This window comes from Castor canadensis, chromosome 7 (assembly GCF_047511655.1).
Source record: "Castor canadensis chromosome 7, mCasCan1.hap1v2, whole genome shotgun sequence".
Classification (NCBI taxonomy): domain Eukaryota; kingdom Metazoa; phylum Chordata; class Mammalia; order Rodentia; family Castoridae; genus Castor; species Castor canadensis.
The window spans coordinates 89,761,320-89,787,578 of record NC_133392.1 but is presented as its reverse complement, the minus strand read 5'-3'; the positions used below and the strand labels follow the sequence as shown (position 1 = coordinate 89,787,578).

The following is a 26,259-nucleotide window of genomic DNA, read 5'->3' as shown; positions in this document are numbered from 1 at the left end:
CAAATCCTCACTTCCTACTTTGAAGCTCAGAATAAACAGCAGTATCACCATCCATGCATCTATTACTCCATCCAACATACATGTAATTTAGTGTTTGCTGTGTGCCAGGCACTGTGTCAGACAAAGACTACAGAACAATAAATACTTCTAGAAGTCAAATCCAATGGGATAAACATGAAGCAAATAACCACAAATATTAGTAACTACCAATCATGACAGAAAAGGAGAGAATCAGCAGTATTTAGTCCAGTCAAGAATTTAAGAAACAGCATTCCAAGGAGAAAACAGAATGGAAGGAATGAGCTTGATTTTCAAGTAAACCGAGGACAAATGAGTATTGTGGTTGAGGAGGACCACAGTATGGAGATAGAGGGAAAGCCTGGATCATGCAGGTGTTAAATCCATACTGAGGACATTGGATTTTACTCTTAGTGCAATCAGAAGCCTGACTTTAAAAATTCATTCCTTATCACAGTTATCAGATGATGTTTGTTCATCCTAGACAGCTTCACCATCATAGGACTGGCAGTTACTTAGTTCCCTGCTGTCCACTGACCTTCCTCTCTACCTCAAGAAGGCTTCCTTGCACTTTTTCCTTGTCTAAAACTACTTCCCCTTGGAAGATCAATTCCAGTATTTTACTCTTGAACCATGACCTCTCACTAGTCCCACTCTCCCATCCCCTACCACCCATCAGGCTTGCCCTCTGACATTAAAACTTTTCTTTATCTGATTAAAGTTACTAAAAAAGTAATAAAATTTCACTAGACTAAGCAGATAAAATAAAGTCACACATACAGGAAAGGTTATTATTTTCCCTACCTCTACCAAGACATGTAGGTTTTTTCCATGTACACACGGACATCTGTAAATTTATATACACGAATAGATTTTTAAATTAAAAAATGAATCATACTGAAAGCAAAACTTTGTGACTTTTTCACCTAAAATAAAACCCACAAATAAATCATAAGCCAGCAAATAGATCAAACTCATTCTTTAAGTTGTTGCACATTTTTTCAAATATGGACCATTCCTGTCTGTGACTAACCTCCAAAGAAAACTTTACTTGTTGTTTGTTGCATCTGCTGACCCCAGAGAACTTTCAAGGGGACTCTCCAGTGAAGTGCTGCCAATCTTGGTAGTTGGGAAAGAACTGCTGCTTGTGACCAAAAAATCTGGGGTCAAAACAGGTCTTCACTGAAACTCAACATATGGTAACAGGTCTCGTAAGTCCATGAGAACTGAGACCATCATCTTTCACCACTTGGTTTGCCACTGCCCAACAGATGTGCAGAACCGGCTGCTGGCAGGTGTTGAGGAAACCACAGCCATCAGTAGGCAAGGAAAACTGAAACTCAGTTATGGGGCTTGGAAGAAAAGATGGCCAGCAGGACAGAAATAAGAGATGCCTACCAAAGTAGAACCAATGGAAGAGACAGAAGAGAATTTTAATGAAAAATATAATGAAATTATAGAACTAAAGAAAAAAAAAAGACTGTCAGGAACTAAATAAACACATGAGTTTTTAATTAAAAATCCAACATTCTAACAGCAAAAGAGAATGACTGTCCTTAAAAGCCACACTGGTGGTCAGAAAAATCAGGTAGAAGAAATATCTCACAAGAAAACTAATGACAGATTCCTAATTGAAAAAAGACCAGGTCACATGGAGATCAGATCCATGAGACCTTAAAAAGGCACTTGTTAAGAAGTAGTAATAACATAAGCAGTGAAAGAAAGCTTTCATAACTTAATAAAGTCTTGAGGCTCTGCATATCAAGGATCAAGGGAAAATCCTGCAAACCTGTTAGAACTGTGGGGAATCACGCTTCCTGAAATGGTGGAAAGCTGGAAGCAGAAACAGTGCTTGGGTACACCAGGGCCCTGACCCTGGGGCCTCACTGGTGCTTCGCAAGGGGCATTAAGCACAGTTCTTCTAGGTCTGTCAAACTTCTTTTGTTCTATCAGTGGAATCTAAGTTTAACCTTAGGGACTTTGTGATAGTCTCTTCTTCTACACTCTGACAAACACTGTAGGTACCAATGCCATAGACACAAATTACTTTGATGAAACTACAAAATTAAAAATACGAATGACAACCATTTGTAAATGATATAATTACATAATCATTAAGACAAACCATTACCTTTATTTATGAAATTGATAGAATGGCCATAGTTAAAAGCAGAGACTCTGGATAGACAACTGTATGCCTCCCACTTACTAGGTATGTGACCAGGGGCAAATTACTTAACCTTTAGGTGCCTTAGTTTCCTAAACACTAAAAAGTTAATACATGTATCACATTTAGAACTTTGACACATAGCAAGTGCTTAATAAATAACAACAATGCTGCTGTTGCCACTATTGCTGTACAGAACTTTAATTTTGGAATCATAAGACTTGAGTTCAAATACCAACTTAAAAACTTAAATTTCTAAGCACAAGGCACCAAGTTCAAACCCTAGAACCACATACATAAATTATATTTATATATAAATATATAGTTTCATTCTGAAGCCATGGAGGTTAGTCCCTCTATGCTTACCTTTTTCACATCTAAAACAAGAATATGAATACCTCCTACCCACCTATCTAACCACAAATATCAACTGACTACTACATATCAGTATTATGCAGGAGCTAAGACAAGTATGAGTAAGATACAGTTCTCTCCTTGAACTACATACCACAGTCTGCTGAATATTCAAGAGTCTGTTTGCCATCACATGGGCATTTCTTAAGGCTCCCTCCACCTTAGGAGAATGAGCAAAGTGCCTCAAGAGTCAAGTATATCTTTTAGTACAAGTACTGAGATTACAACATTGCAACTAAGAACAAAAAAAAAGGGACAATATTTAATCTGTTGCAATTGTTAGGCAAAAAAATTGTGACTAGTTTCTGACATTCTACATTTTTCTATTATAAGAAAAATATTATGAAGCAGCTGGGTCATGAGGAAAGGAACCCCTATGGATGAAATGACAATCTTAGGAGTCATGAAATGATGGAGAGCAAGCCATTCTTCCCAAATGTCCATCCTTGGAGGGACAGCTCTGTTAAGAGGCTGACTGTGGAGTATACAACCTGCATCTTTGATCTTTTAAGACAAGAGTGTTCCTTAGAATAAAGAGCTCTCAAGTCACTGCCAAGAGGAGTCACTGTCACTTGACCTGTTGTGAGCCACATTCATCCTGTTTCAGAGCATCCTGACTTGGCACACGGGGCGGGAGATTATAAGGAACAAGTTCTTGGTCTCTCTTCTACTTCATCCCAATACTAAAGACCCCATCCTAAAGCTTCTTAGTATTAAGAGTGCTCATTTTGATCATCCCTTGTGAACTGAACTGGCTATGGGAAGGATAGGAAAAATTGTTCTCCTTTAATCCTTTAGTTAACTCAGGGGCTTTATGATGCCTATAACAATATCAGATAATAACAAATACAAAATGAACAAAGAGGCTATGAACACCCAGGACAGCCTGAATGCTGATTCTTTATAAAGAAACAAAGCATACCAACATGTTTTCATTTGTCACCATCAACTGACATTAAATAGCTATGACTAAGTATTTTATATTTAAAAAATCTAATAGAGCCGGGTGCTGGTGGCTCATGCCTGTAATCCTAGCTACTCAAGAGGCAGAGAACAGGAGGATCACAGTTAGAAGCCAGCGCAGGCAAATAGTTTGTGAAACTCTATTTCAAAAATCCCTATCACAATTATAATGGCAATTCAGCATATACTTGAAGCAATATTGAGTAAGTTGAGATATTTGTTATCTTTAAAAATTATATGATATCATGATTAAAAATTAAAATTCAGCATATTTTCTTTTATTGTGTTTATATAGCACCACAATATAAAACATCTACATACATTATTTTAAATCATGTATTTGCCTTGTAATTGGCCTAGATTTATTACAAATTCATTCGAATGGTGGGTACAGACATCACAAAGAATGATTCTGACTTGTATAAGAAAAATATTCTAAAACCCGATATATTTTAAAAAGGAATTAAACCAGAGTTAAATGAGATTTAGCAAAAAAGACTACTAACAGCTATCATGTTTCAAAATATTGATTAGATAATAAATTACATTTTCACATAGAAACTCTAACACTACCACTTATAAATTATAATGTAAAACAACCAGTAGTATAGAAAATAAATTCAGCAGTTTATCCAAACATTGTTATATAAGAAGCTTTAAGAAACTGTAAATAATTCTTTATGCTCTCATTTTGATTCTCTGACTTCTCAAGATTATGTTGTATTTCTTTCAAGCATACTTCCTGATGTTGTGCTTTCTAAACAAAAAAGAAATGTAGACAATCAATAATGACATTCATATCAAAGAATAAGTTATAAAATGTGAATACACTATTTTTAAAAGAATTTTTTCCACATATTTTTCCCTCATATGTGGAAGGTAGACTTCAAAGATAAATGTACACATAATATATATATGATCATACATATATATATATACATACACATATACATACATAGAGTGGAGAGGGAGAGCACGATTATAATAGTAGGTCTGAGGGGACTACAAAGAGGCAGGAGAGGAAAAGAGAATGATAGAGAGAATAATATTGAAATACACTGCATAGCGAAATGCACTGAAAGCTGTTGAATAACGGGGCAGCAGGGCAATAAAGGAAAAGTAGTAGCGGGGTTAATCTGATTAGTATGATATACACATGTGCGAAATACCAAGGCAAAACCCTCTTGAACAAACAGTATACATTAAAAAAAACAATATACACTAAAAAAATGAAGGACATGATAGTAAATCAGGTATCAGTAGGAAGGAGGGAGGGTAAACAGAGAGGGTAAAGGAGGGTGAATGTGGTTGAGGAACTGTGCATATGTGTGTGAAAACAGAACAATGAAACCTGTTAATCTAAGATTGGGGAGGGAGGATGAGGGAGAATGATGGAGGGGTAAATCTAATTAAGATACATTATAAGTACATATGTAAATATTACAATGAAGCCCCCTGTACAGCTAGTATATGTTAATAAAAATGCAAAAAACAAGAACACCAGAAAAAAAGAATTTAAAAAAATTTTTCAAAAGAATCTCATATGTGATGTGTCCATTATTAACTTATCTTAAATTTCACTTACCTTTTTTAAAATTAATAATTAAAGCACAAATATGGCTATCTACTCTGATATAGTTTATTATAACACATATTTACTTAGCTCCAAATTATTACATATTTAACATGATTAACTTAATAAGTCAGTTGTATTTAAAACTGTCATAACGAATTTCCATTACATCTAACATGACATATTTCCATACTATTTTTGCCATTTTCTCTGCCTAAAACTTCACATTCTATCCCATAAGAATGACATTTGCTATCTTGAAAATTGATACAATTCTCATTTTAAAAATATGAACATGTTTTTACTTAGAATGGTTTAAAAAAATAGAAAGAACTCATACTATTATGAAAAATATTAAGAACTCTTACTATTTCTTTGAGAAAAAAGTTTTAAAATTCCACACTTTTTTAAACTTTAGTTATATTCCAATTCCTAAGTACATTGGTTCAGTGCAAATGCTTTAAAGACAAGTTACAAATACCATCTAGCTTCCAACTAAAAGGCAGGCACTTTGAGAAGAAAGATCTTTTCATATAGCACGTGTTCAATACCTGCTTTCTTTTGAAAATGAGTAGTGCCCTGCAGGATGACATGGCTTGAGGAGTGCGGGGGGAGCTGGGGAATTGTTATGAGGCCAGAATGTGCTAAACAGGATTGCATAAATCCACAGAATGAATACTGTGAACTTTTATGGAGCACCAATTTTGCTCAACAGTTTGAAGAAAAAAATAGTAACAAACATATTGTAGGTAAAGTGTAAAATGTGAATGGATTTCAGGATAATATATAAAACTTCCAAGACACACTGGGCTTCAGAAGGGTTGCCATGGGTTAAGCTTGAGGTATCCAGACCAGAACTATGAACAGGCCAGCAGGGTGGGCAGTGCACTGTGGAAGACGCTGGGAACAAAGTCAACTATGAGACAGGTTCCCTTGGTGCTCACAATTCAGATAGAACATGTACATAAAATACTTAACTGCTCACTAAACAGTCACAGAACACATAAACTCATTTTTCAGATATTTCTAAAGCTATGCTTAGATTTTTGATAGTACAAAAATTGGCAGTTTTAACGTCAGATCTTAAACCTATTTAATTTAATAGCCTTAGCTAAGTACTAGGAACATCATAGCAAAACCCATCTCATTTTGGTTTTCTTAATTTTTTCAGAGGTTCCAATTGCACAAAGAACATTGCACGTATTTTACAATATTAGCACTCTAATGGTGAGTTTAAAAAGTGTAGAAATAAGGAGAAGGGCTGTGCATTAAAAGTGATAAATGCTTTATTATCATTAAATTCTCATGAAACAGCGTATGACAAAATCATTTAACCATAGCACCTTTTTGGTTCTTAATTTTTAAACACTTGAGAATGAAAACCTAGCTTTCATATATTCTCCAGCTCCTGGAAAAAGAAATTATCATTATTCTCTATGTCTTCATCAAGTAGATAGTTATTATGTAATTTAATCACAACTAATGCTAGCTTCAAGAGTATCTTATGCGAATGGACAATTTCATGAATATTCAGGAAAAAAACAAGAGGACTAATTAACACAACCAATTTAGTATTCTCATTTCACAGCTAAGTGGATCAAAGCATCCATTCTCATGCAGATTTGACAACACTGAATATTTACTCAACACCAAATTATATCTTTCTAAAATATAATATCCACTATTCAAGACAGATATAACAATCTAAATCATAATTGCTTAAATTGCATATATCTTTAAAAAAATGAAAAATTCATACCATGAAGAAAATAAGTAGGTTACATCTATAACTTTCATTAAGCAGCTTTTATACAAAGTAATATGCAGGGAAAGGGCCTGATAAGACTTAGGGCAACACAATAGATGCTACCAGGAAGACAGAATAATGAATTCTTTGGTATGATTCTGCCATTTTAATTTTTCTTTGTATTATTTATTTTTAATATTATTAGTAAACCAATAGCCTTAATTCCTCTCAATTTGCACTTTAACTATTTAAACTACATTGCATGAATGTTAAATGCAAATATATTTTTTATGATAATACATTAAGTCATGCTAATACTTACACTGTTCATTTTGCAAATAAGTTGGTTTTGTTCTTCACTTTTCTTTCTAAGCTCAGTTTCCAGGTCTAGTATTTTAATTTGTAAAACCCTCTCTCTAGATGACATTTTCTCTATTTCTTCAGAAACCTGTAATTTTTATTAAGAGACTAAAATAAATGTGCTTTCTTTAAAATATAATTTAAAGCCTTGATATGGTTATAGTGTAGTTTTTTCCAAACAGATATTAATTGGGTATTAGACAATTTAATTAGAAAATGCTTAAAGCAGATTCTATATTGAAGAAGCACATGTAAGTATGTATACTTATTTTTGTAGCCTAAGTGTCTGCAAAATTAGCTTGAGATGAAAGAGGTGTATACATTTTCACTGCTTTGTGATTAGGTAGGTATTTTCCCTCAACAGCATATTTTAAAACACACCAAGACCAATTGTCATTTTTTACTACCAGTTGCATTCAACATGGTATCTAAAGCAGTGGTGGAACACAGAAAGTTCTCATTAAATGCTCATTCTACATTTGGATGAATAGAATGGAGCAGACTGATGTACACACTGTACATACTGTGTGTGTGCATGCACACACACACACATACAAACAATAGGCTTTTCATTCATTCACTTCCAATGTGACCTGAATATTTTGCATATTTTTTGACTGCTTATTTTAACAGAAAGTCTAGCTTAGCTATTTTCATCAAAGATTCAGATATGTGGGAGCCCATCTGTAAAAATGTTGAGTTGAAGCCACAAGGATTAGTAGAGGCAGGGATTGGTCCAGGAGCAAGGGACAGACTATCTTCTAATCTAACTCCTAAGGATTCAGTTCTAAGTTACTATAAAATTATTTACAAGGATTTCTTCTGCACAAGGCCCAAAGTGACTGTAGGTAAGGGATGCTAACAGGATCTGAGATGTAGGGGCAAGGGTTCTCAGGACAAACAGTCATGTCTTGGGCACTGTCCCCTTAGTATGGGCAATTGTGGCAGGGTAATGATGTTTTTCTTCATGTGGGCAAAAACTAGAGCCACCCCCACAATCCACTGAAGTAGAAGAGAAAAGAGGGGCAGACACACCTCTGGGGACTCAAACCAGAGTCCCCAGATTGGGAAAGGAATCTGAGAACACCTTGCATTTTCTTGAGCTGAACCCAAGATAAACTCACCTCTTCATTTTCCTACCAAAGGTTGGTGGGGCTGAAAAATACATACTAAGTTTCTTCAACTGAAGATACACTTTGTTATTTAGGTTTTATTCAATGTTATGCCTCTTAAATTTAAACTGTTTTCCCAGAGTTTAAAAACAAAACAAAACATATATGTGATACTTGTGATAGAAGAGCCACATTTCACGGATATCAGATTCTATCTTTTATGGAACTGACATTAATGAGTGCAAGGAAGACAATGAGTAGAAGAGAGTTTGGAGGGAAAGATTCAGAGTTGGTTTTAGACATGTTAAGTTCAAGACACCTATGTTAAATGGAAATGTAAGGTAGAAGTAGAATGTCTGAGTTTGGATTTCAGGGTGGGGAAACAGGTGTGAGAGCCATTAGGGTAGAGATGATCACCTCTTAGCATCACTCATCTTATGAAGAAATTCATCACCTCCATTTTAAGGAATGACAAGTTACTTCAGTGTGTCAGAGACATAATTTAAATCTAGTTTCTGTTGGACTCTAAAGCTCAAGATTAGATTTTTTATTTATTTGGTAAATTTACCTCTTTTTTGAGATCTTCCTCATTCATTTCTCCTTTGCTCTAGATTGGGATAAACACCCCTTCTGGCACCCATTGAATCTACCCTACAAATGGGATGACATTTTGTTTATTCTCATGTTATTTTCTACTACACCAATAGCATCCTGAGAACTAAAGCCAGACCTTTTTGTCTTTGCCTCTTAAGCATTAGCATAGTGCCTGACACATCAAGAGGCATTAGGTTAGGCTGAATACTACCCTAATTTAATTCTTGCATGTATTTGTGTATTTATTGATGTGACAAATATTCATCAGGAAGGCCTTGAGCTTTGCAGCTCACTGGTCCCTGATTGAAACCAAAATTCTTAATTATTTGCACATTCAACTTGGTTTTATATTTAAAAAGGGTGGGGGCACCTTCAAACTGTTTTCCATTTATGCCTGCTACCCTGCCACATCACCATTTATCTGGTAAAGTAACTCTGGCCCAATAATATATCTGTTTTGCTTCAAGGGAAAATTAGACAAAGAACAAAAATGGAACTGCTCCCCTTACCCTGTCATCAGGATCAAAACAGTAACTGTAGGTTTGGAAACATAAGCTACTAGCTGTTTAAATAGACAACCTTTGGCAAACTAATTAAAAAGTTTCTAAGGGCCATTGGTACCTTTTGTCTTCCTTCTTCTAACGCAGCTTCCAGCTGCCTGGCCAGAGCAGTGTATTCTTCTGACTTCTCTTTAAGCTTCAGATTGCCATGCTTAAGACATTCTTCTTGGTCTGCCAGCTTCTTTTCAAGCTCCTTATTCTCTGCATCCATCTGTTCTAATTTTCTTTTTATAGCAAATATATATTTTAAAACTACAGTGTATAGGGAAAAATATAACACCAATTTTAAGTCAATTTAATACTTACTGTTTAAGGTTTTCACACTTTAACTGAATAAGATAATTTTCCTCCTCAAGAGAAAGCTTTGTCAGAAGACTGTGATTTCCATTAATCTAAAAAAAATGTTTTCTTGGTTATTTTCCTTATAACCAATTTCCAAAAAAAAACTATATTTTGTATTGTTAGAACAACCACAAGAAACAAGAAGATATGAATGCCATCATTATTATTTCTATACAGAAAGATACCAATAATTATTACATTGTTAAAGTACAAGTTCTTAAATTTCTGGTTAAGTTTTAAAAAATTATTTTGTCTTTGTTAGAAAATCACCAACTGAAAGTTTTTTCTGGGTGATGGCAATTAAAACATTTTAAAAAATACTTTATTGGAAAAAGATACTTATTAAGTTATAATATGAAAAAATAAACAGTATCAGTCTATTGTTAAATACTTAGGGTTTCTCTTATAGTTTTGTGTTTCAACTAAATAATACTGATTAAGGCTGGGTACAGTGGTTCACACCTGTACTTGAGAGGCAGAGATAGGAAGGCTGTGGTTCAAGGACAGCCCAGGCAAAAAAGCTGGTCAGAACCTATCTCAAAGAAGAAACTGACCATGTTAGCATGTGTCTGTAATTCCAGCTTCTTGAGAATTATAGGTAGGAGGATCTTGGTCAAGGCCACCCTGGGCAAAAAGTTCAAAGCCCTATCTAAAATCAGTAAAGCTAGGGCCACGGCTCGAGTAGTAGAATGCCTGCCTACAGAACACAAGGCCCTGAGTTCAAGCCTCAGTACTACATATATATGGATTGGTAATTGATAATCAGTGAAACTGTAACTCTAGTAAAAACCATGTTCTTGTGAGAAGCAAAATAAAAGAAACAAATTAAATAAAGATATACTTGCCTATGTCAAGACAAAATGCTCTTCCCATTCCTCAAAGGCTGATTTAAATAGCTTAAGATGCTTTAATCATAATAAAAATTCTCATAATTTCAACTAGAAATTTAGGCTGAAAGTATATAATCTGACAATTTCCTAGAAAAAAATCTCCTCAGGAATTTAAATACACCAAAATGTTGCCTGCGTGTTTTTTAAAAACAGGATACATTTCAAAATGAAAATTCAGACTATATTTGGAAGACAGAAAGTGAATTCTTACTAAAAATGTCTTGCAAGTGAAGAAAAAGACTCGCCACCCTCCTTGGACATGCTTCTTTGAAAAATAACAAAATATTTTTTGAGTGCTTCCTATGTCATAGGCATTGAGCTAGAGATAGTTGTGTGGTGATTAACAGGACACACCTGATCCCTATTCTGATGGATTAAAAAAGTACATATTGTAAAAAAGATTGAAAATAATCCCAATAAACTTGATGTACAATTCTAATTAAAATACAGTCTAATGTTTGCAAGGTAAGTTATAATAATTTACCTTATGAAAATTCTAAAGCATTTTAATACACTAATTATAGTAATTTGCCTCATCCTGACATTAAGAAATATATATGTAAGCATAGATTTGCCCCTTCTCTCATGCCATTAGTATACTACGTCCTCCAATGTTGAACATAAATTAACAATTTTAATTAGCATTTGTCACTATAAAATACTAAAATAACAGTCTGCAAAATAATGTTACACTATCTATATGAAAATGATGTCTTATCAATGGATACAGATGAGAATAAAAAAATCAAGCCCTGACATGAGTGCCCTCAACTGGTGAAACAATTCCGAACGTTCCTTTCACATGTCTTGCAAAACTCAAATCGACCACTGACACCTGGCCCTGAAGCTCCCTAATGGTGTGGGCCTGCTCTGCACATTTCTCCTTGCAGCGCTGCAGACTCTCCTGACACTCCTGGAGCCTCCTTTCAGCTACCGTCAAGGAATCGCGGGCCCGTTCTACCTCCTTTAGATGAGACTCCATCTGGCCTCTCATCTGAGTTGTGAGATTAGGGGAAATAAGGCAAGGTCATACATTCAGCATGAATATTCTTACCATCTTAAACACTAAGTAAGTTTCTTGTATAGTAACGTTAAGTGGTTTTAAACAACAATACTTAGCCAAATAAATGCGAATGAATATTAATTTAGATTCTGCTACATAAAGAACACACGACAAAGAGTGGGTTGGGCCTTAATTAGTTTTCAAAAAGTTCCTTCAGCTGATCATGTGGTAATATTAGCTTGCAGGGTGGATGTCCAAAAACTACTTAGGAACACAAACTTTGTAATTATGTGCAAGCAGATATTATTAGTAATAAAACTGGTATGCTACTTTTCTACTGCCCAGCATCAGCTCTAAAGTAAGTGTCATTCAATATTGTAACTCAGATATTTAACTAAGATCCCTGCTTCACTCATCTTGGCCAAAATCAGTGGGGTTTACTGTATATTATTTCAATACAGCCAATATTATCAGTTCTCACATTCCTGTAATGAATAAATCTCTCTAATTTTATCTATATTAATCTTCTTACATCCTGCAGTTCCTCACTGTAGCACTTTTGTGGATATGTGACATGAAGCAACCATAAAAAATCTTATACTGTCAATTAAAAAAATAGCCAGACGTGGCATTTAGGAGGAAAAACAAGAGTGATACTTTCCCGGAGGCAAGGAACATCTATAGTCTCTGTGCAACATCTGGCAATCTTGATGACAAAAGATAAAATGAGAATGAAGCATATTTGTGTCCCAAAACAGCTCAGAGCCCATAAGAACACCAGGAGACTTAAGCAGTAGAAAAGGAAAAGAAGAATTTCACTAAAAAGAATAATTTTCTTTCTGATTACAGACCAGTAAGAAAACATTGTGACCTTACAATAGCTGGAAAACACAGGCTCCTGCCCTTCCTGCCTTTTGAACAGGTTTTTAAAGTAGGCTTCTGTCTTTTACTAAAATAGGCTTCTATGTACAGTGCTGCCAAGCAAAAGAGGAGAGAGAGAGGTGTTTGCATTGGAATACCTGATGAGAAAAAGAGACCAAAAGACATGAAATGGTATCTACTCTGGTTTGCCAAAAATAGGTGCAAAGTAATTTTTAAAAAGCAGTAAGCTTACACTGTTGGTGGGAATGTAAACTAGTACAACCACTCTGAAAAAAATTTGGAGGCTACTTAAAAAGCTAAACATTGATCTACCATTTGATCCAGCAATACCACTCTTGGGGATATACCCAAAAGACTGTGACACAGGTTACTCCAGAGGCACCTGCACACCCATGTTTATTGCGGCACTATTCACAATAGCCAAGTTATGGAAACAGCCAAGATGCCCCACTACTGATGAATGGATCAAGAAAATTTGGTATCTATACACAATGGAATTTTATGTAGCCATGAAGAAGAATAAAATGTTATCATTTGCTGGTAAATGGATGGAATTGGAGAACATCATTCTGAGTGAGGTTAGCCTGGCCCAAAAGACCAAAAATCGTATGTTCTCCCTCATATGCAGACATTAGGTCAAGGGCAAACACAACAAGGTAAATGGACTTTGATCACAAGATTAAAGAGAGCGCACACAAGGAAGATATGAGGATAGGTAAGACACCTAAAAAAATAGATAGCATTTGTTGCCCTCAACGCAGAGAAACTAAAGCAGACACCTTAAAAGCAACTGAGGCCAAAAGGAGAAAGGGACCAGGAACTAGAGAAAAGGTTAGATCAAGAAGAATTAACCTAGAAGGTAACACACATGCACAGGAAATTAATGTGAGTCAACTCCCTGTATAGCTATCCTTATCTCAACTAGCAAAAACCCTTGTTCCTTCCTATTATTGCTTATACTCTCTCTACAACAAAATTAGAGATAAGGGCAAAATAATTTCTTCTGGGTACTGAGGGGGCAGGGGGGGTGGCAAGGGAGGGGGTGGGGATTGGGGGGAGAAATGACCCAAGCATTGTATGCACATATGAATAATAAAAAAATTAAAAAATTTAAAAAATAAAAAGCAGTAAGCTGCACATTTGATGAGCTATTATTCACTATCTCTGTATCACTGGAAATATGTCTACTCTAAACGACCTTCTCTCCACAGAGATGTCTCACTGACATCCAATCCCAAGATACGGGAGCAACCCAGAGGTAGTAACCTTACTTAGCTCAGTTGGAACTGACCACTAACATGCCATGACCTCTCCAGTCAGGAGTCAGCATCCAATGATTTCCTTACCAAAACAACACAAAATCCAAAAAGGAATGCAGTTTTTCATTTAGAACTTAGAAATAGTCACAAAAACATCATCATTTGCCAACACCGGCCTTCTCCTCATTCTATTGCAATAGGGTGAACAAAAGGAAATGATTTTTTTTAAATATTATTTTCCTTCAAAAATGCACTTAGCAGAGAATATTTACTTTGCAATTTTTTTAGACACAAAAGACATATAACAAGAAAAAAAAGGTAAGAGTAAACATTTTATGGCTGCTAAATCTCAGTGAAAAATAACTGTTTCTTTAGCTTAAATCTGCAAAATTCAACATTTCTGTTATATCTCAAATACTAAGGAAAAAGTGAAAAAACATTCATTCACACAAATAACATTTCAAGCCTGGAAGAAACATTATTTCTTCAGGAAGAAAAAACTCCTACAGAGGTTAAGAACAGGCTAGGGAAAATGACTAAAATGAAAGAATTTGTATAATATTCATAAAGTAAAAATACACACATAAATAAAACATTATTTTATTATTTGAAATGTCAAACTTACCTTCTCAAATTTTTCATTTTTGGTTTTTGTTATTAGGTTATTTTCATGTAGCAAATTTTTTAATCTGCTTTTTATCATTTTAGCTGCTTCTTGCAACTTTTGTACCTGAAAATAAAATACATTATTAGAGACCATGTACTATTTTATTATTAGACATATCCTATGAAATCAAAGCTAAAATCTGAGTTTACATTTTAATAAATCAGTATCTCCCTATTAACACTATCAGGATATTTACCTAATATTCCCTATTTAAATATAGACTCACTCAATGTTGTGCTTTAATCAACCCTCTCTCCTTTCCTCCCTCCCACCCTTTTTCCTCCCTTCTCTCTCTCTCTCTCTCTCTCTCTCTCTCTCTCATTTTTGGCACTGCAGAGGACCAAACCCAAGGCCTCATGCATGTGAAGCAAGCAATCTAAGACGGAGCTACAACCTCAGCCAACCATTATTCTTTAATTCAAACTCTCTTCCAATAAAATTCAGATCTTTATGACTAGCATGTGGTCTATCATGTAAGTACCTGCGTTAGTCCCATCTTTTCCATGATGTTTTTCTTAAATATGACATATGTAAAACATACAGGTTTTTCTATAAGTTACCAGTGAATGCTGTATTTCAGATATATACTGTTCACATGTTCTTTTCTAGGGCTTTCATGTGAATAAATCTGAATTATACTTAACTTATTAGGAAAAGGGGAGGACTGGGCTTTAATGACCCTAGAAGGCAGTCATTATTCTACATCAGCGTCATTAAATGTACTGACTGACAAACACATAAGTAAAATTAACAACTTTATACATTAAAATTTGTATTTATACCTATGCAATTAATTTTCAAGCTACTTTAAGAAATATCCAATATCCATAAGCAGTGTTAGAATCAGGAGTTGGCAGAATTACCTGTTTGCGAATGCAGTTGACCTTAAGGAACATTTGGTACATATTGTATTGTATCACAAAAAAATAGTCCCATGTCCTCAGCTCCATTTATTTAGACCACAAACATAGTATTTTAAATTACCTACAAATTTTAACAAACATTAAAACAGATGCAGTGGTCACCTGAGTTTTATATACTTCTAAAAGGGTTTTCTGTTGTTTTTCTACTTCTTGCAATTCTAAGAGCTCATTTTCAACACAAACAACTTCATCCTCCAAAGTAGCAAGTGTAGTCTACAAAGGAATATGAAATAGATATTTAAGTCATTATAATGATATTCTAATGCTACAGTTTTATAAAAATGTACAACATAGTTAAAAAATATTTTGATTGCATACAACTACCACCTGAAATTAAGAAATTTTGAAAATTTAGTGATTAATACTTAGAAATTTATACAGGACATATTTTAAAGCTTTTATAATTCACTGACAAATAAAAGATTTGGATAATAGACTGTGTTCCTGGGTAGGAAGAATCAATAATGTTGACATATAAGTTTTTCTAATTAACTTAATACTTTACAATTTCAACCAAAAGTTAACAGTTGGAGGGGGTGACAAACTTAATATAAAACTCATATGGAAGAAGTAGCTCATGTGGTACAGCACTTGCCTATTAAACATGAGGCCCTGAGTTCAAACCCCAGTACTGCCAAGAAAAAAAAAAAAAAAAACACTCATGGAAGAGTAAATTAGGAAAGACCAATACAATTTTGAAAGTACTACTAAGTGGACAATTTCAGTACTTATTAGATATTAAAAAGTGTAAGAGTGAAAAAGAAAAATACACAAAGTTATACTCGGCACATGATAAAAGTTGGATTTTTATATCAATAGGGAAACAGGTCAAAAAACAAACAGTAAAAAGATAGGAACTTAACTATAAGGAAAAAGAGATCCATTACTTTCCTCAACATTAAAGTATCCTCAAATGAATTAAAGATTAAATATTAAAATTTCATGCCAGGTGCCAGTGGTTCACGCCTATAATCCTAGCTACTCAGGAGGTAAAGATCAGGAGAATCATGGATCGAAGCTAGCTGGAGCAAATAGTTTGCAAAACCCTATCTTGAAAATACCAAACACAAAAAACAGCTGGTGGAGTGGCTCAAGGAGTAGGCCCTGATTTCAAGCCCCACTACCACAAAAAAAAAATTGTTTTTTCAAAGAAGATACAGGTAAAACTGTATTTTATTTCATAGTAGAAAAGACCCAACTGAGCACAAAATCATAAAAAAGACACTGAGAATTATAAAGGTCTGAGATTTTATCCTCCTTGCAAACCTACCGGTTAGCCTACAGTTTCCTAGACACTAGCTGAAGACCTCCGATCCCTGGAGGTTGGAGACTGAGCACCTTACCACTCACAGCATTCGGAGTAGCAAGACTGTTACCATCTGCATCAGCTCCCTGAGTTCCATCTCCAACAGAGGGCCAGACAACAACTGCACATGCAGTGGAACACATTATAGGAGAGCCAACCTGAGTTTAGGAAACTCAAATCTCTTATTAGCAGCAGTAAGCATGCCTGCCCTTGGCTCCAAAGGCAAGCACTGCTACCTTCCAAGGATGTTAATTAAACAACTATCTTTGAAAGACAGTCTGGATCACAGGAGGTCAGTGCCTCTACTTGTAAGATATATAGAACTGTGAGATTCCCAACTATACATACATTTTTTTCAAAATATAAGTGTATATATTCAATGTATAATCAAAATTTCATAGCTCTCCCAAAGTTTACAAAGCAAACAAAATATGTAAAATATTAACAACTTATGACATATTTGTTATATGTCACCTGTCATTTGACATATATGACAAATACAAGATTAATCCCTTTAGCCAGGTGCCAGTAGCTCATCCTGTAATACTAGCTACTTGTCAGGAGGATCACAGTTCGAGGCCAGCCAGGAAAATAGTTCATGTGACCCCATCTCCAAAGTAACCAGAGCAAAATGGACTAGAGAAGTGGCTCAAGCAGCAGAGCACCTGCTTTGAAAGCCTGAAGCCCTCAATTAAAACCCCAGTCTTAAAAAAAAAAAAAAGTAAGGCTAATTCCCTTAATATATAGGGCATTCTAATCAAAACACAGATATAAAGGTCAATGACTATGTAATTCAAAAAGGCAGAAATATAATTATCAGCTAATGCACAAAAAATTATGTTTACCACACAGAAAGGATTGTTCTGGCCTGGGCAATCTGCTGCCTTTTTGTCATACACAGTATGACAGAATTACTGTACACTAACTGGGTACCACTATATAGCTCCCACAAAGACATATCAGTACTTAGAAAACAGCATGGCCACTGAGAAAATATGCCACAACCTATAGTAGATAAAATTCTCTCTCTGGTACATGATGTTTTAGAAATACAGAGAAAGAAAGATTTATAAAAAGTAGAAGAGATTTGGATGTATCATCACTTTCCTTCTGGGAATAATGTCTTTAAAATAACAATTATGAAATTTAAAGCCTGGAATACCATCATTTTGTTAAAATCATTTTCTGTTGTAATAACCTTTAATTCTTCTATATTTTTCCTTAGACACAAATTCAAAAAAAAAACCACTACTGCAATTTTCACATGTTCACATAATTTTAAACAACTAATTATAATTTTTCCAAGAAAAGGAAATGAGTACATTTCTAAGACAAAAACAAACAAAAAATACTTAATTCTTTAAAAATATAATAAGGTAAGATCTTATCACTTCTCTTTTAACACTAAAGATCTTTTCTCTCAAACACCATGCAAACTACAATACAGAAATCTTAATACACAGAATAAATGCAAATCTTTTAAGTAATACTAAAGGTTGTGGTAAAAATTAAACATTTATAAACAGAAAAACAAGTTTACAAGTTTCTCTAAAATGTACTCTGTTACTGATATTATACCAACATTTCGTCATTTATCCTGTGCACTCAAACTATTTCATGATTCAAAATGATCCTTTTCTGTCTTCTGTTTTCTGTCCTGCAAAGGGAGTATGATGAAACTGAAAATGGTGCCATCACCTTCAGTCAAGTCTCATCTGGCTACACTTATCTCTGGTTGACTGAAAACTCAAGTAACTTTTTTTCTCAGTCTAAAAACTGCTTTCCCATCTCTTCTCTGGTACACATACAGACCAATCACGCCTTGGATTTGACTCAGTTGGAAAATTCTTTCTGGTTATAAAGCAGCCAAGAACATACTTTCTGGTTTCAAACAGACCAGGCCTGAGGTTATATCCTATGGTAACTATGACACCTAGAAATAGTTTTACGCATTAAAGTTAATGTAATTTTGGATGATTTACTTAACTGCTAAAATTAGAGAGTAAATAATTTTTTTTAAGTTGAGAGTTATTCAACCTCTTAAGTCTTACTTTATACTGCTAAATACAGTTTAAACATTCATCTGTGTATATAGCTATAAACATTAAATTTTACATATGTACAAACAAATGTGTGTATATATGTATATACAAATAAATTAGATTGATTTAGAAGTTACCTATTCTAATAATACTATAATATCCTGAGAAACATAAAGGACAAAATGATAGAGCACTCCCTACATGCTGTTTCTTTAAGCTACTTATACTTGAAGTAGCTTCTACTACATTGTGTTAAGTTGTCATCACACAACACACACACACACACACACATACTGTACCTTTAATTTTGTATTCTCAAGAGTCAGAGTTTCACTTTCATATTCAAGTGAATGAAGTTTTCTAAGAATTCCTTCACATGAATTTTTTCCATGAGTTTCCATTCTCTTCAGGTCTTCCAAAAGATCAGTGATTTGCCTTTATAAAATGAAGCATTTTATAAAAGTTATGGAAATTTTAATTCAAATAACACATTTTAAGTGTTTCTGAAATCACTGCAGTAGGATGCATTGTTTCAAATAGGGAATTACAAAAAGTGAATAGTACTCCTAAAGCAAAGGAAACTGGAAGAAGTAACCTTTAAAGGTTATCATCAGAGTAACCTTGATTAGAGACATGATGATGCCAAAGAACCTCTTCAATGAAATAGCTAAGCTGTCATACACAGACATATGCATGTCTGTCTGTCTCTCACTCACACACAAGCACATACATACACACAAATTTAGGGACAAGTTTAACAAAAAGGATCAAGTAAGGCAATGAAAACTAATCTTTAGAAGCAAATTATGTATTTTAGCTTTCAATGATGAAACTGAATGTAATGTATAGAAAATAAAACATTTAAAAACAAATATTAAGGGCCTATTATTGTTGGTTCATCAGTAGTAAGCTTCAAAGCATAATATGTATTTTTATTTAATTATTTTCTTTATTACACATATTAATGGATAATTATGTTTAGGATTTTCAAAGCATTTATGCATTATGTTGCATGTTCTTATTTAATTGAGAAATATCACTTCCATTTAAGACAAGGTATTAACAGTCAATACAAATATAGATGACACATACTCAAACACAAAATACTTAACTACAAGTTCAAATTTTCTAAATGGGAAAGCCAATGCACTTTTAATGAGTAATCATTTTTAATTTTTTTTACAATAAAGAAAAATATACAAAATTATAAATAGAAAAACACAGATTAGATGCATATAGATTGCATCTTTACCACATGAAATCCAGAAAACCCAAAATACAAACTAGTGAAAGAACTAAAAGTATGCCCTTCTAAACAGTGAAAAGATTTTAAATTCTTTCTTACTTTTTCATTGTTTCGATCTGAACTTCCAATTCAGTTTTTTCAATTACAATTTTCTCATAACGACTTTTCCAGGCATTGGAAGCTGAAACTGTTTCAGACAACTTGGCTTCCTAAAAAAAACACACAAAGTATTCATCTTATAATATAAAAATGTTTTCTTTTGTTAAGGGCCCTAAACACAAATGCATAAGTAGTAAGAAAACATTCTTCCAATAAAATACAAAACTTTTATTACAGAAAAATTAAGTAAATTTGAATAAAATAACTATTCTACTATTATTTTATATACACACACAGCAGCGTTCCAACCTAACATTTTAAAGGATGTTGATGCAACTATTTTTAAACAGTATTTTATAATTAATGAAGATAATTTCCTTTTTACTTATTGAACTGTTTATATTTTCATTTTGCATTCCATATGTAAATCCTAACAACCACATAAGCATCACAGGAAAAAGCCTTCTATAGTATACATAAAAACTATTCCTAATTCCACAACTCCATATCATTTAGTAATGCTGCCTTATTTATCTTTGTTATAATGATGACAAGTTCTGTTTTGTAGAGGTCACCCTTGTCAGCCTTTGAACACTGCTACTGTCTGCAAAGAGATCAAGTGGCAGTAGTGGCAATCCAGTTTGAATGTGAAATAGAGATTCATGGGGTCTTGATCAATGCCTGGAACATAGTGAATACTCAATGGATGTCAAATGGCACTCTGTGAATCTATCTGAACAGCCATAATCACTATGGCCCTGTCCACAGTCTACAGAAAAAACATCACTGGAATGAAACAGTATCAGTTAATTAAAATCAGAAGACACAGAAAGAATATAAGAGCATTTAACATCCTTCTATCATTCCATCATTCATCCATTCACTGAACAAGAATTTATTGAGCATCTACTGTGTGTAAGATATTATTTACTTTGTTCATCATATGCCTCTGTCATTTTGGAAAAAAACTATTAACCTATTTTCATATTTTATGTAAAATAAATTTTAGTATAAATTATGAAGTATGAGTCAGGTATAACATACATTATAAAGTTTCAGATTATATTATAATGTAAATTAAGATAACTAGGAACCTTACCTATAAAAAGAAATTTATAGTTTAAATACGTAATTGCTACCTATAATTCACATGGAGGACAGTATTTAATTTTTATGACATTCCTAGAATATAGACATGAGTTAAGGAAGAAGTCACCTTCCTACAGAAGACTGAGATGCCACACCTTTTCTCTTTGCCTTACAGAAATGACACATCTAACCTACTAACAGCAAAATTAGGATCCAATTTTTAAAGAAGGAAATAGGATAATTCTTCAGTATGTACAATTACACAGCATTTAAGATCCTGATCCCTGGACAATAAATATCAAAACTGGTTCTCCTCAGTACTTTCAAAATCTTCTTTTACCTGTCCTTACAAACACACAAACACAAAGCAAAAGTCCTTTTTACCCTTCCTTCATGGCATTAAAATTGCTTAATTACCAGAAAATGGACCCTTTCAAATCCTTGTTCTCTTTGATCCCTCTGTAATTCTTGGGAAATTTTAGGCATTGTGTGTATGTGTGATGAACTACGTAACAGTTCAATAAAATGTCTTATTGCTGAACTTTTTGTGTTTTGAACTTAAAATGCATTATAAACAATGGTATTCTCAGGAAAATGGGACAAACAAGCTCCTGCTAACTTCGATTAACACTCTAGTAGAGAAAAACAGTAAACAAAAAAAAGGAGCAATAGCTTCAAATTATAATAAATATTATGAAAAAAATCAAGACAAGGATTGTTTTCAGGCTACTTCTTAAGGAGTAGCAGGGAAGGCCTCTCTGAACAGATGGCATTTGAACAGAAACTGAATGATTAATAACAAACAGCCAGTTATGTTGAGCTGGGAAGATCAGATCATTAAGGCCAGAAGCATCAGAAAACAAACAAAATAACTAAACAAACTCCCTGCATCAGAGGAACTAAAAAGAGGACAGTATGTCAAAAACGTAGAATAAGCACACACTATGGTTTGACATGTATTTTCTCATGTATCCTCCCTATTGATCACATAAGATAAGCAGTGCATTATCCTCTGTTTTATAGATAAGGAAGCTGAAGCTTAAGCAAGGTTAAGTTCCTTATGGAAAATCACAAGTTAATAAGTGGAGGAGCTTTTATGCACTGACAAGGAGCAAGGGCAGTGCTATTTCACTAAGAAAACCTCAAGAATGTTAATGACACAATCAACTTTTACCACTGAAGAACATTTTTAAGCACCGAATGTAGATTTTGAACCTAGTCTTTAATTCTTTTATCTAGTTAAATCTTATGAATGTAGGTTAAATAGTAAAGCCTTAAAATGTTAATACTTGAGCTTACAAAATATTAAATTGTTTTGTTTGCACAACTGTTTATACAGTCTGTTTTCATTTCTAAAAGCCTCTAATAATTCTATAAGCATTAACATAAGTTCTTCAGAGGTGGAATACTAGTGAGACATTAAAAACAATAAATATTTTATTAGTTGGCAACTGAATAAATATAATAATTTGTCAAAACTAACAAAGCACTAAGTCCATTTTTCAACTTTGTACTATACCCCAAGATATCTTTCACATGGTGTGTTTACGTCAGCATATGGTTTTAAATGCATTACAGAGATTAAATGAAGTGAATTACTGAATAAAGTCATATGGTCTAATAACATAAATCAGCATTTCCCAAACTGATATTTCTCAGAACCACTTCCAAAAGCTGCTTTGTGGGTAAAAGAAGAGTTCTGTGGTTAAGTAAGTGTGGGAAACCCTTAATTCAATACCCTCATTGCACTGGGTTTCTGAAAGCCTTCTCAGTGCCTTTAATATACTAATGTGCACTGCAACTTTCCAAAGGGCAAAGGACATGAAGCCTCTCTCTTAGTAAGTTAGCCATAGAAGCTTTTTGTGTGTGGAGGGGTATGCTTAATGCATTTTATGTGGTCTTTCAAAATAAAAAGTGAAAGCAAAAAATATGAGTAAAGTATTTATGATCTTTAATAGCCATATTGATAAAAATAAAATCATTATATTACATATCATGGCATTAACTACATAAACTAGGCTCATAAAATACATCGTTAGGAAAGAATGTAATACTTACCTGATCTCTAATTTGGGAAGTAAGGTGTTCAATATCTCCTGTAAAATGCTCAAGCCTTTGTTGGTAAATTTTAGATGCCTTCTTTAGAGCAATAGCTGTTTGTCTACTCGCTTCTTTCACTGCTACAGTCTCATGCTTATTTGTTCTCAACTGTAAGTTCCATTTGGCTATTTTGTTTTCTAAACTCTAAAAAAAAAATAAATTATTTCAGAACTCCAGTGTTTAAGATAAAAATTATAAAAACATTAATACATATTTTATCAAAAATAATCATAAGATTAATAAAAAGCAAAATAGGGATTAAAAAGTGATTTCACCAATGGTTCCTTATAACTAGGTAAAGAATGAAAATTTTAAATATTTAAACTTACACAAAACTAATTCTAACATTATTAAACTAATATTGGTAATTATAGTATAAATATTAACTTCTTTAAAATTTCTAACATAAACTAGGACATTTTTATACTTCATGTCTAAAATATGACACATAGTACTCATTTAAAAAACTAAAGAACATAAATGACCTGGAGTTGACCCAAATAATCGGTATGGAAAAGCTCAAAAGGTATTGGTAGCTCCCCAAATATATTAATGTTTTAGCTTGAAAAATTAAAGCTTAAAAGAGATATGATCAAATTCTATAGATTACAAAGGGGAAAGATGAGATAAATATCAACTTATTTACTAAATTTTAATTTACTAGAATTAGGAGGCATGCCCTGACAATAGAGTTACACTAAAGACAGTAAGAGTACTGCTTTACCCAATTATTGGTAAATGTATGAAAGTAATGGTTGATTGCAAGACCAAACACATAAATAACTAATGACTATCAGATCAATATGAAAAAATAAAAAGATGCCTGAAGACAGGCTTCCTACCCATTGAGTATGATGGTGTTAACTAACAAGACCTTCCCCTTGACAGTGTAATAAGAGACAGAATATTAGCGTAGGTAGATGAAATAAAAACATAAAATTATTTTAAGACTTTGGACTTAAGCTATTTAAGTATCTAAGAATGTAAATAACATTTTAATGCTTTTGCATTTTGAAAGCTATGCAACAGTGGAAAGATCTGGAATCATTGTAGAATTTGGGCTTTCATCTACCATTCCTTGGACAGCCATCTTAATTAAAAGTTTCAAATGGGCTAGAGTGACACGTGACGCTTCTACTGAACCCATGCCAACAAGCCTGCACGTCTTAACCTCCACTGAAATTCTGGGATTAAGAAGTGCATTGTTAGATCTGATCTCTTTCAAGAGTGATTTGGTAAACTAAGAGGAGCAGCAACACCTTCTTAAACTATCCTTAAGAACACATTTTATACTAAAAATCCCATGAAATATTGTAACTAATAGTTTGGGGAAAAAAACCATGTTCAATGTACATTAAGAGCAAGGAACACCCCATAGGAAATACAGCTGTCATCCCTCTAAAAGCCACAGGGTGTCATCGTCACACCATAAATAGTTGCTACACTAAAGTTAAAAACTTTATATGTGAAAGGTGAAGGAAAAATATTAATAAGGTTGCAACTGGGTTTTCTCACTAGTTATAAAATCCTACATGTAAGCATTATCAGGGAATATGCTGAAACAATCAAAATATTTTAGTTTCAAAATAAATAACCACTTAGTCATTTGCCAGATGAATGAACACATAAAGTTGATTATTTGTCTTTTCTAACAATTACACATATATGTTGCCAACTATGTAAAAAATTACATTTATATAATTCTAAAAATATAAAAAATATTCTAATTGCTACATTACAAAGACTTAGAAAGAAAAACTGGTTCAAAGTATCTTTGGGTAGTTTTCAGAGAATTACAATGTACTTTTCATTTTGGCAGTACTACACTGGAGTTTGAATTCAGAGCTTTGCACTAAATGCTCTATCACTTGAGCCACACCCCAGTCCTTTTTGCTTTAGTTTATTTTTCAGATAGGAACTAGCACTTTTGCCAGGGGCCAGCCTCCGTCCAACTGTGATCCTCCCATCTCTCACATAGTTGGGATTGCACTGCACCAGGCCCTGTGTTTTTACTGTTAAAAAATGAAACAAAACTTGTTAAACCTAAAATCAATTCAGAACATTGTGATCCCCCCCACCACCAATTCCTTAATGCTTTAAAGTCCAAAAACACATAATAAGAGGAAAATAGAAAAATCAGTAACCTACAGCAACTTCTTTCAATTATTTCTTAACAACAGCATTTTTGAAAAGGAATTTGAACAGGAGACTATCATGGCAAAATCTTTGGGTTTTAGCTTTATGTTCTTTCTCCAAGTGACTGAGGATATAAAAAAAATTATTAAATCATTCAGTTTAAACTGAATAAAATATTTTCAAAACCCTTTCTCAACTGCTATTTGAGGACTTTATTAAAAATTATGTAAGATTATCTGATAGGTTGGATCACAGCTATTTGCTTGCATTTACCATAACAGAGCATTGCAATACCAAACCCGTTCTATCTACAGTGTCCCAGCACACCCATGCAAAGGACCCAGGGAATCTATGGGGGAGAAGTTTGAAAGAACATGTAGGTAGAACAAAATATGCATCCTCCACAAACCTGCTTAATGGTCTCTTGGAGGGCAAAAGGTTTTTGTCATTGAAGGAAGAAAAATAAATAAAAACCTGAGCACAGCTTTGAAAATGTGCTATAGGCTGCAGACATCTTCTGTGATACAGGATGTAAAAGCAAACAGAAGTCTAACTAGAAGCCCTCACGTTCAGTGGGGTTTGAGTCTGTATACTTCTCTGAGAGTTGATACATTGCTTCTTTTACTTTGGCAAAAAGAGACAGTGAGTCTAGTTAGGTTGTGATACAGCAACCTCAAAATCTTACAGTGAATCTGACTCAAAAAGAATAATAAAGCCAAAAATATCTCTTAATTGTACTGTTACAAAGGGAATTACTCAATCATCTG

At 33.7% G+C, this 26,259-nt stretch overlaps 1 protein-coding gene across 21 annotated transcripts in view; it reads right to left on the bottom strand.

Annotated features, from left to right (window-relative positions):
• Odf2l (outer dense fiber of sperm tails 2 like) overlaps nt 1–26,259 on the bottom strand; it is a 205,842-nt gene that overhangs the window by 166,179 nt on the left and 13,404 nt on the right. For 11 of the 21 annotated variants that reach the window (XR_012449824.1, XR_012449826.1, XR_012449827.1 and 8 more), the window contains 7 exons: nt 23,315–23,500; nt 20,168–20,277; nt 19,122–19,257; nt 15,577–15,687; nt 14,510–14,614; nt 9,815–9,900; nt 9,570–9,732 (listed from right to left, as the gene is read on the bottom strand). Coding sequence is in view for 13 of the 21 variants with exons in the window: in XM_074079539.1 (XP_073935640.1) it covers nt 9,570–9,732; nt 9,815–9,900; nt 14,510–14,614; nt 15,577–15,687; nt 19,122–19,257; nt 20,168–20,277; nt 23,315–23,500 (897 nt within the window). In the remaining 8 variants the exon portion in view is untranslated. The other 10 variants (XR_012449821.1, XR_012449822.1, XM_074079533.1 and 7 more) reach the window with 8 other exon arrangements.